The 15,907-nt window shown below is 43.9% G+C and overlaps 2 protein-coding genes and 1 pseudogene across 2 annotated transcripts; 1 reads left to right on the top strand and 2 right to left on the bottom strand.

The window, feature by feature from the left end:
• Positions 1 to 2,514: 2,514 nt before the first annotated feature.
• On the bottom strand, positions 2,515 to 2,686 carry LOC120975191 (U1 spliceosomal RNA; annotated as a pseudogene).
• A 3,603-nt stretch (positions 2,687 to 6,289) lies between these two features.
• LOC123497327 (uncharacterized) lies at positions 6,290 to 7,705 on the bottom strand. Its single transcript, XM_045233747.2, has one exon. It carries the CDS (start codon positions 7,337 to 7,339, stop codon positions 6,515 to 6,517), a length of 825 nt encoding a protein of 274 aa, XP_045089682.1. The 5' UTR covers positions 7,340 to 7,705; the 3' UTR covers positions 6,290 to 6,514.
• A 5,245-nt stretch (positions 7,706 to 12,950) lies between these two features.
• LOC109779918 (G-type lectin S-receptor-like serine/threonine-protein kinase SD2-5) lies at positions 12,951 to 14,520 on the top strand. The gene is made up of 2 exons (XM_020338523.3): positions 12,951 to 13,116; positions 13,212 to 14,520. The coding sequence occupies exons 1-2, from the start codon at positions 13,023 to 13,025 to the stop codon at positions 14,429 to 14,431; spliced, it is 1,314 nt and encodes a 437-aa protein (XP_020194112.1). The 5' UTR covers positions 12,951 to 13,022; the 3' UTR covers positions 14,432 to 14,520.
• Positions 14,521 to 15,907: the final 1,387 nt, after the last annotated feature.

Genomic DNA, 15,907 nt, shown 5'->3' with positions numbered 1-15,907 from the left:
TCTATGAAACTTTTAACAATAACATTGTTCACCTCCGATTTTATCTTCTTTGCCACGAGCTCCTCGAATGTCTAAACACCCCGCAAAAAATTGCACGAACATCATTCAATTGAGCATCTTGCACCACAAAAAAATCAGATTTTTTTGCTTCTATTTATTTATTTTACTGTCCATCGGATGCATATGAGGCCCGGCTTATTATCGAATTATCGCAAAACTGTCGAGTTTACTTTGCCAATCATAACCGAGTATTAGACGGCAGGGTGTGCTCCACCGCACCCGGCTATAGCCATGTTTTCTATATACGTCTATGTGTCTTCTAGGCAAATCATATTCTCCAACCAAGGCGGAAAATAATAGCCTAATCGTCCATGTGAAGCGTCCATAGGTCAGCCCGTACATTCTGGCAATTTTTGAAGTTAGGCACATGCCTAGGGTTTCTTTCGGGTTTGTACCGCATTTGCTGGTTTTCTATCAAGTTTATCTTTTCTTTGCGATTTCTAGACTTTTCCCTTTTCTGAATACATAAATATTTTTAATGTGTGGACTTCTATAAAACAAATAATTTTTTAAACAAGAAAACACTTTTTAAATGCACGACCATCTTTCAAACACATGAATATTTTTAATTACACGAACATCTTTTAACACGTTGATATTTTTAAATAAATATATAAATATTTTTTAAACACAAAAAAATCGCCTAAATGTACAAACTTGCCTCTCAGAATACATGGACAGTTTTTGTAACTATGCATATTTAAGAAAAATAGATAAACAATCTTTTGAGTATATACTTTACATTTCCTTTATTACTCACGCAAAAAGACAGTGTATAAACATTTTTCAGAATAGAAATAAAACAAGATAAAAAAGGGAAGTAACCATGCACGGATGTGGCCATATGAGCCTGACACATTCTGTGTGCCCTGTGCTAATTCGATGATATTCTGCTTAAAGCGGAGAATAGGAGCACTCGTGTATCCAGGAGGTCTTCCTATTCACCGTCGATGGATTGCCACTAAAACATGCACGTTGGCCACATCATCAGCGACACAGGCCTACTTGTCAACCGCTTCAAATCATTTTTTAAACATAGTACAGATGCAGACGCTCATACATACATACATACATACATACATACAATCGTCTATATAAACACACATACACATGCTCTATCCCCATGAGCAGCTTCAAAAGATTGAACAGCCGTTGCAAATCTGCAGATGGTCTGAGTGTTGACATAGGTAGCCATGCTTAATACTTTCTAACATGTCCCTTCAATCACAACATCATCGAATTAGCACAGGGCACACAGAGATTGCTCGTGGGGTCTTTCAATTTTTGTTATGATACACACTTGGTAAAAGAAAGAAGTACATATTTTAACCCCAACTCTCGCCCTAGTTTAATGTACAACCATCAACTATGATACCATTTAAGAATCAACCCCAAACTCTTAAAACTGACCAGGATTGAACCCTCCCTCCCAATTACCCATTGACCATGCTGTCAGCAAGCCATGTCAGCAAAAAATCCAAAATTTCCAGGAAAAAATCATACAACTATAAATTGAAATATCTAGTTTGAAAAAACAAATCGATAAATAAATAAATAATAATATATAATATATAAATTTTAACAAAAATAAAAAACTTTAAAATCAAAAAATAAATTGCTGCATAAATTATAATTTTTAGTGCTATTACAATATGTGGGTGAATCAAGGAAACGAAGCATACAACATTGGTAAGCTGCTGCGTGTAGGAAGTCAAGAAAGAACCATTTCTGAATGTACGTAAAACTCAGCCAATAACAGTTGAAAATTTTACAAAACATACATTGGGCTTGTTAAAGTAACTAGCTAACTGTTGCTGCAGGGTACATGCTCATTTCTAAGCTGCTGCGATCATAGTCCGTCACAAGGCAATCACTTCATTCATTCATCCCAAAGAAAAAGCATAGAACTGGATTTCATGGAAAAGTATATGAAGAAAATGAACGATGCACTTGTAACAGGATCAGTTGTCAGCAAGATAAAAGATGGCGTGAACAGTTGTGTTTACTTTGCAAGTTAGGCGAAGGAGGGGCGCAGGTTGTAGTAATGTTTTCCTTTTTCAGGTTCCAATAAAAAGGGCCCAACTGCACAGGTAGATTATTTGGATAATCTATCTTGGAAGGCAACACTTTGATCAAATAATTCACATGTTAGTTCTGGCGTTGTCTCCTATTGAATCTTACATGTACTGATGATTTTGTAGTTTATCGTTTTGTCAGCTATAAACTTAACTGAAATACATCAAGAATAAAAGGTAAAGGAAATCTGAACAGAATGTTGATAATCAAGCGTGCAGTGCTGAACATTTCAAGGGAGCTAAGACTAACATTCAAATTTTCATATTAAGAATAACCAAAGGTAAAATATATATTAGCAAAATGACAATGTAGACCTTGACTCTTCATTTTTAATTTTTAATTCTAAAGTAATTCAAATTAAAAATTTAGATTAAATTTGGCAGGGCCGCACGAACGCGTACCCCCTCTATCACAAATTATGACAAATTATGACGTCCACTCTCCCACTTGGGAAGATGGTAAGCCAGCACATCCACCAAGTGCAATGTGGACCACTAGCCTAGGCCACAGCTCTTCTTGATCAGCCGTCGAGCCCCGTCCAGGTAAGTATGTTCAAAGGTTGCACCCCGCCTTGCTTATATAGCTGGCTCTCCCGCTCCAACCTTCTCAACAAGCGATGTGGTACTAAACAACGTGGTGATCTGTGTTTAATGTGCTGCTCCCTGTGGGCTTGGTGGACGAAGTCTGCAGAGCGTGGGCTCTCGTGCTAACGCCGTTCGGGCCAAAACGTGGGCCGTAAGTAGCCCTAGAATGCGATACAGGGGCCTTCAGGCTATACTCCACATGCTGCGAGTTATACGATCACCCTGATGAAGCACGGGCCCAGCAACTTCTACCACGTGAGACCTGTTGTACCAATACGGGAAAAGACCCTAAAAAAACCAATACTGGAAAAGAAGGGGCAAACGATTCTGAAAAAAAGTGACAAACGAAAATGTTCGGTGTAACACGTACGTGCATTCTCTCTCAGTCTGTTTTTTTTACCTTTTGTTTGCGTTTGTAATTCCCTATTCTTTTGGGTAAATAAAGGAAAATGTTTATGCATAATTTTCGTTAGCTTAATTTCTGAAAAATGTCGATAGCTTTCAAACAAAAAAAATTCTTTGTGGCATTTAAAAAAATTTCACGTGTTTCAAACAAATGTACGAGGTACTTCAAAAATGTTTATACAATGCAAAAATAAAATGTCCTGTAAGTCAAAGATAATGTTATGTACCATTCAAAACAATGTTATAATTTGCATTTAAGAAATGTTCCAAAAATGCATTTGAAATAAAATGAATCATGTATTTAAGCGCAGAATAGGAGCACTGGTGTATTCAGGAGGTCCTCCTATTCACAGATGATGGATTGCCCCTACAATATCCATGTTGGTACCCCTAAAAATTCCATGTTGGCCACTGCGTCAGCGACACAGGCCCACTTGTCAGCCACTGCAAGTCTTTTCTTTTCAACACAGTACAAACACAGACGCTTATACATACACACATATAGACGCATGCATATTCTATCCCTATGAGCACCTTTGGGAGATTGAGCAGCCGCTACAAATCTGGAGATGGTCTGAGTGTTGGCCTAGGTAGCCACGCTTAAACTTGTAGGGGATATATACCATATATGTGTATAATACTTTCTAACATGCCCCCTCAATCACAAGTTCACAAAGTTGAGATTGCCCTTGAGGTCTTCTAATTTTCGTCATGATAAACCCTTGGTAAAAGAGAGAAGTGCATATTCTAATCCCCAACTTTTTTTCTAGTCTAATGTACAGCCCTCAACTATGATACCGTCTTAATCAACCCCAAAATTCTAAACCTGACCAGGATTGAACCTCCCCTCCCCGTTGACCGGTTTTGATCCATTGACCATCCAGTCAGCAAGCCACGTCAGCAAAAAATTCAGATTTTCCAATACAAATTCTGTAAAATAAAAAATCTATAATATAAAAAAAAAATTAAATAATACTAATAAAATTATCTAAAATTGAACGAAAGTAAAAAAATATGTTGAATCAACAAACAAATTCTGTAAACCAAAAAAATAGTCTTGTGCAATTTTCTACCCCATTTTTGCCCCACGGTCAGGAAAACTATTTTTTTTATGAAATTTTGAAAATAATCTGTAAAATCAAGAAAACAATACTAAGCATACTGGAAAATTTCCAATTTTTTGTTTAAAACAATGAAATTATTTTCAAATTACATTTTCTACCAAATTTTTTCCAAAATTAAATATTTGTACAAAATAGGGGAAAATTCTGTAAATTTATGAAAATACTACTAAACATTCTAGGAAAGTTTCAAAAATTCTTCAATTAATGTAAATTTCTTCAGTTTCAATTTCTAGATTTTTTATTATTATTTTACATAATTGTTTTTTATTTTACAAAAAAATCAACTGATTTCTAGTTTTTTTATTTTACAGAATATTTTGTTAAAAAATAGCTGACGTGGCTTTATGACTAGATGGTCAACGGGTCAAAACATGTCAATTCGATCAAAATCGGTCAACAGGGAGGGAACGGTTGAATCCTGGCCGGTTTTTAGAGTTTGGGGTTGATTCTTAGACGGTATCATAGTTGAAGGTTGGAGATGATACTAGGGTTGTAGATTAGATTAGGGCAAGAGTGTGGGCTTGAAATATGCACTTCCCTCTTGATAAAACCATCTACAACTTGGTCACCTGTGACGATAAAACGAAATGTCAAATAGTCTCTTGGCTACCCTTTCACGCACAAAATGATAACCAATCTTAATGTGCCTAGTTCTTGAATGAAAAACTGGATTTTTTTAGAAATATGTGGCACCGATATTGACACACCATAGGCAAGAAACTGGAGAATGAATAACACCAAGTTCATCTAGTAAGGTTTGTACCCACATTAATTCAGCAGTAGCATTAGCTCAAGATTTATATTCAACCTCTGTGTTGATCCAAGATATTATTTGGACCAAAGAAAACAGTAAATCCTTAGTCAATCTTCTGTCATCAGGACAACCTGCCCAATTAGCATATGAGAAAGCACTTAGTAAGGTTAAGGTTGATTCGGCAAACTTCAGATATGTACTCATGGTACCTCTGAGATACCCCAATATTCTTGTTACTGTTTGTCAAGCCTCAAGTGTTGAGAAGTAGGGGAATGCAAATACTAGCATACTTTATTAACATGAAAATATATGTCAGGTCTTGTCAGTATAAAATACTGTAATGCACCTATCATACTTCTCTATCTTGTTGACCCCCCCCCCCCCAAAGAGTTCTCCCTCTTCCTTGGATAGTTTTCTGAAGTAGAGTGGGGCATGTTCAAAACTTTACAATTCATCATAAATGCACGTTCCAGTATTATGAGGCATACTTCTCTTAGGTCAAGAGAATGCCATCTTTCACCTTTTTACTTCAACACCCAAAAATAGTGTAGATCACCTAGATCCTTCAAGGCAAAGTCTTTTCTCAAATGTATGACAACTGCTACAAACTAGTATATCTCTTAACTATAAATGCTAACCATATGTTAGAACAGAAAATGAAATCAGATTACAACAAAGGCTAGATTACATCTAAGTGATAAACAGATAATGCACAAACTAGCAACCAAACCATCTGTCTAACTAGAAGACTATCAGCAGCAAATTTCAGAAGATGAAAAAATGACATATAACCATATAACACACCATCTTTTTTTTTTGAGAAAAATATAACACACCATCTAACTAACCTAAATCCATCCCTACTTCGTTGGGGCGACACTACAGACAAAAAAACACCTACAAAAATCCCATGCATAACTCAACGCAAAGACCCAACTCCTACAGGAAATGAGTCCATGCACTACACTAACACAATTCAAAGTCATATGCATGGAAAACAACATAACTACTTAAGACTGGACAAGGAGATGGGATTCTAGCCAAAAATTGCATCCAACCAGATCTAGAAATAGAGAACGAGATTGAGAGGGAGAAGAAATACATCAACCAACCATCGAGGAAAGAGTGAAACAAAGGGAGGAACACGTAGAGCTTCAAGCGCGCAAGGGGGGATCGAAGCTACTACCACTGGCCTACAAAAATGTCTTATATTTTGAGACGGAGGTGGTACTTACTTCATTTATTGGGATTTCAAAAGTTTTATCTATGTATCATTTCCATTTTCTTTAGGTGTGGAACAAGCCTCTCAGCAATGCTTCAGACAGGAAAAAGAGATACCAGCGCAAAAAAAAGGCAGGAAAAAGAGATGTACATACAACGCCTTGGACAAAAGCATGAAACAGTTTTCTCCTTCAATCTGGAGAAATGATAATAAAATGATAAAATCGCCACATACGGGTCCACCCGTCATAGGGACAAACTGAAACCACCGTGAGAAGCGCCGCGCGCGGTCAAACAGTCGACTCATCGGACGACTCGGATGACACGTCGTCATCGAGGTCGGAGAAGAGGTCCATGCAGAGGTCGCCGTAGAAGCGGCCGACGAGCCGGACGAACACCGGCGACCTGAGCTTCTCCCAGCATCCCAGCAGCTCCTCGACGTCCATGAGGTCCCCCACCTTGGCCTCCTCCACCAGCATCTCCATCAGATGCCTCTCGAAGCCTTTGCACGCCTCCTCCACGTCGCCGTCTCCGCAGGCGGCGGCCACGTCGCTGAGACGATGCACTGCGGTGGTAATCGGCTTCGTCGGCGACGCGAATACCGCGGCCGAGCCTAGCCGAGCCTGCAGCGCGAGCACCCGCGCGGCCGTCGTCGTCAACGCGGCTTGCTCGTCCAGCGACGGCGACGGGGCGCGCACGGCGCCAGATGCCGTGCTGCTCTGCTTGGCAGGGGACGCCGATGCGGCGGCCTCGCCGATCTGAGCCTGGATCGCGAGCAGCCGCGCGGCCGTGGTCGACGCGGCGCCGGGCGTGTCGAGGGACGGCGACGGCGCGCGCACCGCGGTGCCGCCGCTGTCGTCGGAGGAACTCCTGGGCGGCCGGTCGGCGACGAAGCTGCGGTCCACGTCCGAGCCCATGGACATGAGCGGCCAGAAGACCGCGCGCACGGAGCTGAAGCTGCTGGAGCGGTGGCGCCGGCGCCGGCGGTTGCTCTTCATCCTGCCGAACGCGCGGCGGAGCAGCGTCGGCTTCGGCGGCTGCGACAGCTGCTGCGCCCTCGGGCGCCCCTTGAAGAGCGCCAGCATGCCGCTGCACGGGTTGCACTCCCTCGGCATGATCGATCGGCGATCGAGTTCCTGACCTTTCCGCCGTGTGTTCTTGCTCGCTGCCGTCGATTAGAGTCGCCGGCTACGATGATTGCATGTGGCGGTTCTTGGTCGCGAAGGTCTTCGAGGATCCAGGATCGATCCGGGTGTTGATGATGATTGAAATGTGGGATTCTTATGGGTGGTGATGGCTGGAGACTTTGGACGTGGTGTTCACGTACGCAGCGAGGTGAGCAAAGTGGGAGGACATGATCAGCTGAAAGTCTGGAATTACAGGTGGCGAAAGCTAGGGCGAGAACATGATTTACGTGCAGAAAATGCGGAAATATTTGGATTCATGATCTTCGGGGGTTTAATATGAAGACTTACTTGATGATAATCGCAAAATGAGGTGATTAAGAAATGATGTAACAGTTGGTTGCAAGCTAGCTGCAGCCCTTGCAGAGTAATCGTAATGCTAGGAGGAGGAGGCGTCCATTGGTACGTGCAAAGCAGCAAAGTTCTTTGTATAACACTTGAAATTTTTTCTTTCCCCAGAGCGACGATCGTCTGACCTGACAATTCCTTTGATGTGTTCTTCTTTGTTTTTTTCTTTCCAAGAAAATGGTTTACTTTGTTGCTAAAAAAAATGTTTTTCTTTGTTCCTATAGGGGCGAATTAGTTTGACAGCATAGGGGACATGGCGCAAGGTCTTTGAAAAGTTTTTTTAGGCAAACTCCAAAGTTTTTTATTCAATCGTCACAATGTTTACAGGGACGAAATGAAGACCATTGGGCTGACCTAATCAAACATGGCAGCCAGCCCCTAGGGATAATGCGTGCTTCGCGAGTTTGTGAGCCTCGATAGGGCTGGACGAAAAGCTCGAAACTCGCGAGCATAATAAACGCTCGATAGTTCGACTCGTTTCGGCTCGTGCTCGTTAGTTAATGAACCAAGCCGAACAATGTTTTTGCTCGTTAAGATTAACGAGCTTAACGAGCGAGCAAATGAGTTTCACAAGCAAACTCGTTTAGCTCGTTAATTTTCAAAAATTTGACATGAGACCAGTTCAAATCAGCCCACTAACAAAAGAGTTGCTAGTTAGCCCAACCTACGGGCCCAGCACCCCAGCCCACTTCGGCACTTCACCTAGACCTAGGAGCTAGCCGCCAGCAGACCTAGAGTCAACTAGGAGCCAGTCGCCAGGAACCAAACGTCTTTGTTAAATTTATGTCGTTGTTAATTTTTGTTGGGATCATGGGATTTTCTTCTGTGTTGTTTATTACATTTACGTCCTTTTCAATTTATTCCATTGTGAATCTTTTATGGGATCATGGGATTCTTCTATGTTGTTTATTACCTTAAAGAGCACTCGTGAACACTCACAAGCATAACGAACCGAGCTGAACAGACGTTTTCGCTCGTTAATATTAACGAGCTTAATGATAACAAGCCGAACGAGCCGAGCAGCTCGTTAATCCAGCCCTAAGCCTCGACATTCGAACTCCTAAAATCATGGATAATATTACAGAAAGTAAAAAGAGTTTTCGAGTGTATGATTTCATGTATGATCACCCCGTAGAGCGTTGGGTTCTTCTGTCGTATATTGTCCACTACCACTTTGCAATCCGACGCCACTTGAATGCTCCTCTCGTACAAATCATCTGCTAAGGCCAACGCCTCCCTGATGGCTAGTGATTCAAGAGTCGTCGGCTCAGAAATATTTGGGAAAACCACTGCTGATGCACCAAGGAACATACCGGTTTGATCTCTGCAAATGGCACCGACAGCTCCATATGATCGTCCTCTCCCAACAGCGGTGTCAACATTTAATTTTGCTAGCCCAACAGGCGGCGCGATCCACTGTGTTGGCCTGTTCGGGGATGAAACAGGCACCTGAGTCACCCTGGGTTGGATTGCTCACAGCTCCCCTAGGTAATGTTGCACAAAGCTATGTACAGCAAATGGGCTTTGATAGATGTCCTCGTATATTGCTTTCCGTCGCGCTCCCCACACTGCCCAAAGAGTCACTACAAATCTTTGAATCGTGTTCAATATAGAAATGCTTATTGGGCCGTCCAAATGAGCGGCCTAATAACCTTAGTTTTCATAAAAGTGGGAGAAAGAGAAAATATGGACATAGTTTTTCCATAAAAGAAATGTTTAGTGTGTATTTAAAAAAACTGTATACATGTTCAAAAACTAGAAATGAAAAGAAACAAAACAAAGCAAATCAACCTGTGGTTACATGGTTAGGAGGACACAGTGGTATTCCCAAGCCCCCCAGGTCCAAGTCCTAGACTTACATTCGTGCTCACATTATTCCTGGATTTATTTCAGGCTTCCGGCGATGTTCATTTAGTGGGAGAAGACGTTCCGTCGACTGTGAGGCGCATGTGGTGACTTTATAAAACCTCAAGATGTTATGCTAGCTCAGTCTATCGAATGTGCTCATAGGGGTAGCGTGTTCGTGTGCACGTTCATAGGGGTAAGTGTATACCCGTGTATGTGAGAAACTTCAATTGTACTATGTTAAAAAACACATTGAAGAAAACCACAAAGCAGAAAAGAGAAGATAACCCAAAATCATTAATTAAGTGGTACCCCTATGTGGTGCGTCACTTTTCGCAACATGTAAGTTTTCTCTTTTTCTTAGATTTGTTTAGTTAAAATGTTTTATTTTTTCAATCATGCGTCCAAATAGATTTCTCGCGCCGAGATGTTTGAAACTAGATGTGATGGTAATAGGTTTGACGAACTTTTTTTCATGAAAAACCGGAAGAAAACAGGAAGGAAAAAAAGACCAAGCCGAAAGCATGAAGGCTTACCCCAAAAAATTTTCCTTTCAAAGAGGCACAACTGTGCCTCTCGCCAAAGCATATTTGTGCCTCCACGCTAGCAAATATGTGCCTCTTATGGAACAAGAAAAAACGTGTTTTTTCCTTTCCATGAGAAAAAATTATGCCTCTCGCGGAAATAAACCTATGTCTACAGGAAAAGTAAATTTGTACCTCTTGCGAAAATAAACCTGTGCCTGCACGACAAGCAAATGTGTGCCTCTCGTGGAAATAAACTTGTGCCTGCACGAGAAACAAACCAGTGCCTCCAGGAGAAGCAAATCTCTGCCTCTCGAGGAAGAAACAAAAAACATGTTTTTCTCTTTTTCGAGATCCATAGTTGTGTCTCTCGTGGGAACAAACATGTACCTCCAGGAGAAGCAAATATGCGCCTCTCGCGAAAGTAAACCTGTAGCTTCACGAGAAGCACATCTATGCCTCTCGCGAAAGAAAAAATATGCTTTTCCGCACACAAAAAAGATCAAAAAATTATGGTCCAAAACCTAGGAAAATTTTAAAAGGAAAAAAAACCAATATAAAACCAGAAAACATAAATAAATAAAAACCAAAGTCAGCGCCCATCATGCGACACATGGCGGCGGCTAAGAGCCGCCCATAAAAAATAACCCTTGAAGGGCTCTCACAAGGGCCACCCCTCGGTAGTTGCTCTCAAGAAAATGAAAGGAAAAAAGGGTCGCAAAACTGGTAATCCGCCTAGCCCATGATGCGCGCACCTATGCGCTATTTGGGCATTTTCGCTGAAATCAACGGTAGAGAGCTCCTCCCCAGCGCCTTAAGCGCCAAGGAGTGTAGTTGTGCTCACACGCCCTCCTTTATGGGCCGCCCCAAAAGGAGCGAGCGCTCGCTCGCCCGATTCCCCTGGTCGATTGATCAATTTGACCGTTCATGGTTGACCAGTCTGTTTGACTTTTGGAAAAACGAAAAAATGAGAAGAAATCATATAATCTAAAAAACATCGTGAATTTAGATAATGCTCACAGATTTTGAATTTCTTCACAAAGTTAAAAAAAGTTCATCATTTTATAAAAATGTTCGTCAAATATGAAATAAGTTACAGATTTTTAAAAAGTTCATAAATTTTGAAAAAAAAACTAATTTGAAAAAGAATCATCAGTTTTGAGAACTAATTTATCGAATTAAAAAGTTCATCAATTTTGAAAAAAAATCATCGTATTTTAGAAGAATAAAAAAAAAATAAAGAAAAAGGAACTATAGAAAAAATAAAAAAATAGGAAAGGAATAAAACCGGTTTGGGGGACGAGTATAGAGGGAAAAATATTTAAGTATTCACAAGGGGTGCGCTACTACAGCTTACATCGAACCAGTATGTCGAGGGTTCGATTCTTTTTGCGATTTTAAAACAGGAAGAAAAAAAAAGTAAACTGGGCCGGACCAGCGTGGCGAGGGGTGTGAGCTGGTTTGAAAATAACACATTAACAGGTGCAACGGGCGTCAAATAGGAGTTGGCGCAGCGGTAAAGAGGGATTCACATTTTGCGTGAGGTGACACTGAACATTTTTGTGGAGTTCATTGTGCTACCCGAAAGTATTTGGGTTGCCTTACATACAATTCATGCCAGTCCAATGTTTTTAGCACTTCCGGCGTCGAAATGTTTCTACGCTCTATAGAACATCCAAATTTTCTAGCCCAGGCCTTGGAAAACAAAACCAGACTCTTTAGAGCGAATATTCATTTATGAGCCAGGCTCATTTGCTCCCTGTGAACAGTAAACCAAAAAAATAGAAACTTTTTTAAAAATCTGATTTTTTTGTCAGCCAAGACACTCAAATGCTGATGGCCTCGTAAAATTTCATCGTGTTTGGACATCTCATGAACTCATGGTGAAAAAGAGAAAATTGATTTGAACGGTGCATGAACAATTGACTTTCTCATAGACCTCAACTTTTTTTACTGAGAGCTACTCATATGTTCAAGCACCATCAAATTTGGTATGAACATCATGCACTTGGACATCTCCCACACCAAAAAAAATTCAGATTTTTTTTTGAATTTACTGTTCAAGCAAGGGAGCAGATCGCGCTGTCCTCTTCGAAGGCCCATTTTGTGTTATCACGTGATGGGCTATCTCGCTCGGCGTATGGGCACCTCGTCATGGAGATCAAGGGGTTGATGATCGACATGGAGGTTATTCCTTAGAAGCTTCGGAGTGTTCAAAATGGTGTGGTAGATCGATTGACAAATTATAGTCGTAGTGATTATTTCACTGTTTTGCAGCTCAACCAAGACCTCCGTATGTTAAGGAACTTTTGTCTCTTGATTGTAACCCTATAATTTTAGAGTAAAACACCTTATAACCCCGCAGAAAAAAGATTATACCATGTCTCCGTGGATTAGTAATACCACGTAACCGGGGTTTGAACTTTGAACAGATTGTGTTGGAAAACTTGGGATGTCAACTTAAGTGAACCTAATATTGTTTGCTCATCTCGATATATATACACAGTTGACCTTCGGTTTGGCCAACGTGGCCGCACGCCAATGTGTAGACTTTCGAACCATCAAGAAGACTAAGAGTGAGCTAGAGTTTTGCTGCGTCATCTTGACTGACCTTGCCTGTTCGATCTTAATCACTCCCATGGAATCTGCAGCTGCCTGTAATGACGCGATTTGGGTCCGATCGATCGAGCTGGTCATGTGCGGGCACGATGACTTCTTCACCGTGTTTACAATATCGAGTTGACGTGTTGAATGGGTGCTACGTACCACTTGAAAAAGAACAGTGAGCGCTTGCTTCTAGGTCGATCCTGATCTCCTATTTGTGCCCCCGTCCGTGTAAAACTTCACAATCATCATTTGCTTAATCATCTGTTGCCTCCAAACCACCAAACCAATTCATGGACATGTCTACTTTCTCACCACCATCATTTCACGACGATTTTGGCAAAGAAGCCTCCAGCACCTTCAACTCCTTCCTCGCCGTCTTCGTTGGTGCGCTCCCGACAAATCTGACGCCACCATCAAGAACAAGAGTTCGACATGATTTATGTTTAACTCCGAATTTTAATTGTGTGCCATTGATGCAGTTATCGCGGTGTTGAGCATATTGGGAACCGTCGCCATAGCCTGCTTCGTGTACAGGTGCGTCAGGAAGAGCGGCCTCCCCGCCATCAACATCAACACCACCCCGGTCGCCGCGCCGGCTGCGCCGGGGAGCACGGGGCTTTACGCTGTCGTGCCAGACTCCCAGATACGGGACACCACCGTGGAGAGGTTCCTCAAGGAGATCGCCGGCGAGAAGCCCATCCGGTTCACCCCGCAGCAGCTCTCGGGCTTCACCAACAACTACTCCGCCCGACTCGGCGCCGGCGGCTTCGGCGCCGTCTACAAGGGCATGCTGCCCAACGGCCTCACGGTCGCCGTCAAGCGCCTCCACCCGGGCCAAGACGACAGGACCTCGCAGGAGCAGTTCATGGCGGAGGTGGGCACCATCGGGAGGACGCACCACATCAACCTCGTCAGGCTCTTCGGCTTCTGCTACGACGCCGACGTGCGCGCGCTGGTGTACGAGTACATGGAGCATGGCGCGCTCGACTCCTACCTCTTCGACCGGAGCCGCGACGTCGGCTTCGAGACGGCGCGCGCCATCGCCGTCGGCGTCGCCAAGGGGCTCCGGTACCTCCACGAGGAGTGCCAGCAGAAGATCGTGCACTACGACATCAAGCCCGGCAACGTCCTCCTCGACGGCGGCCTCACGCCCAAGGTGGCCGACTTCGGCCTCGCGCAGCTGCTGAACCGGGCCGACACGCACAAGACCGTCTCCGGGATGCGCGGCACGCCCGGGTACGCCGCGCCAGAGATGTGGATGCAGGCCGGCGCCAGCGAGAAGTGCGACGTCTACAGCTTCGGCATCCTCCTCTTCGAGATCCTCGGTCGGAGGAGGAACTTCGACGAGGCCGCGCCGGAGAGCCAGCAGTGGTTCCCGAAGCTGGCGTGGACAAAGTACGACAGCAACGAGCTAATGGAAGTCGTGGAGAGCTGTGACGAGCAAGACGAGAAGACGGCGCACAGGATGTGCGAGGTGGCGTTCTGGTGCGTGCAGCAGCAGCCGGAGGCGAGGCCACCGATGAGTGTGGTGGTGAAGATGCTCGAGGGCGAGATGGACATTGCCCCGCCAGCGAACCCGTTCCAGCATCTCATGGCAGCGCCGGCGGCGGCAAACCTGTGGATCACGACGACGAGCTCCGTGAACACGGCGTTGACTCCCGCAAATGGTGTTTCTCGTGGTAGCAACGAGATTGTTTAAGCTACGATACTCTCGTGGTAGTACGATTGCCATGCATGGAACAATACATATACTCACTGGTGAAAAATAAAGTCTTACATTTTGAGACAGGGAGTAAAATATAAGCATTTACTCCCTTAGTTTCTTTTTAGTTTGTATATAAGCTTTGGTAAAGTCAAGCTTTGTAAAATTTGACTAACTTTATATTAAAAAATATCAATATTTCCAACATGGAATCAATAGTATCAGATGCATCATGAAATGTATTTTCATACTATATAGTTTTAGTACTGTAGATGTTCATTTTTTTATAAATTTGGTCAAATTTTATATAGTTTGACCTTGACGAAATTTTCTACGCGGAGTAAAAAGAAACGGATGGAGTACTAAATAATGTTATAGAGATTTCGTCGGGAGTGGCTACTCATCAGTCGACTGAAATTTTGAAGTGGTCAGTCGATTTCATCCCAACCACCAGATCAAGATCCAACGTCTAGAAATCATCTTCCACCTCGTTCTCTTCTTCCTTACCCCATCTTTCCCCAGCCGCCACCACGGACCACCAGCCGGACCGCCGACCCCCACAGCCCGCGGCCGGCGGCGCTCCCGCGCTGCCTCGCCCTCCCCGGAACCACCCCCCACCGCCGGTCTCCCACCGCCCCGGCCATCCCTCTAGGCCCCGTCGCACTAAGTTTTTTCTCTGGCGAATCCCCCCACCACCGCCGTCCACCACCGCCCCACCCTGAACCCAAAGATAGATATCAGGGTGGCCTACCCAACGAGGTCCCCTCCGACAAGTTTCCTCCTCCCATCTGGCTATTTCTCCCTTTGACCAAAATTGATTGACCCAACTGTGAAAATTCAGTCGACTGAAATGCAACTATTGCGGATTTCATCTGTGCGGCCATTGCTAAGCATGATAATCATGAGCTCCTGTTTAATTTCCATGTTTGAGAATGACCCTCTCTTCTGTGTCTCCCTAGCCAGCCATGTCTTAGCGCCACCCGGCGTGGCTGTCGTGTTTTCCGGTCACCCCGAGAACTCAAACTACCCCCAAGCCGATGCGGCCTCACCCCCGCTTGGTTTCCCTACGCTCGTAAGGTCCTTGTCGCCTCCTCGACATATTTTCTGTCGAGCTTGTTGTCGATGTTCAACAGTGACCTGATTGAGTCGATTCCCATAGGCAGATTATTAGTGCTCAGTTGCTACCATGACTAATAGAATGTCCGTGCGTTGCCACAGGCCAATAAATGGATCTATCATGAACTGCTTAAATACAACCCCGCCTCCATGCCCGCGAGAAGAGCCGCGAACACCAGAGCCGTCAGCAGCTGTCGCCCGATGACCACGGGGTCACCAGACCGCGGCGCTCCCAGCTCACGCTGCAGGGAGCCTCTGCGCGTCAGATGCACCGCCTCCGCATCACGCCCCTGCACACACCTCCGCCCGACAAGCACGCCCGAACCCTGGAAGAGGAAGCTCGACGCGCCCCAGCCA

The sequence above is a fragment of the Aegilops tauschii genome, chromosome 2 (assembly GCF_002575655.3).
Source record: "Aegilops tauschii subsp. strangulata cultivar AL8/78 chromosome 2, Aet v6.0, whole genome shotgun sequence".
Lineage (NCBI taxonomy): Eukaryota > Viridiplantae > Streptophyta > Magnoliopsida > Poales > Poaceae > Aegilops > Aegilops tauschii.
Note: the sequence above shows the minus strand (reverse complement) of the source record. Positions and strands in the feature narration are given on the sequence as shown.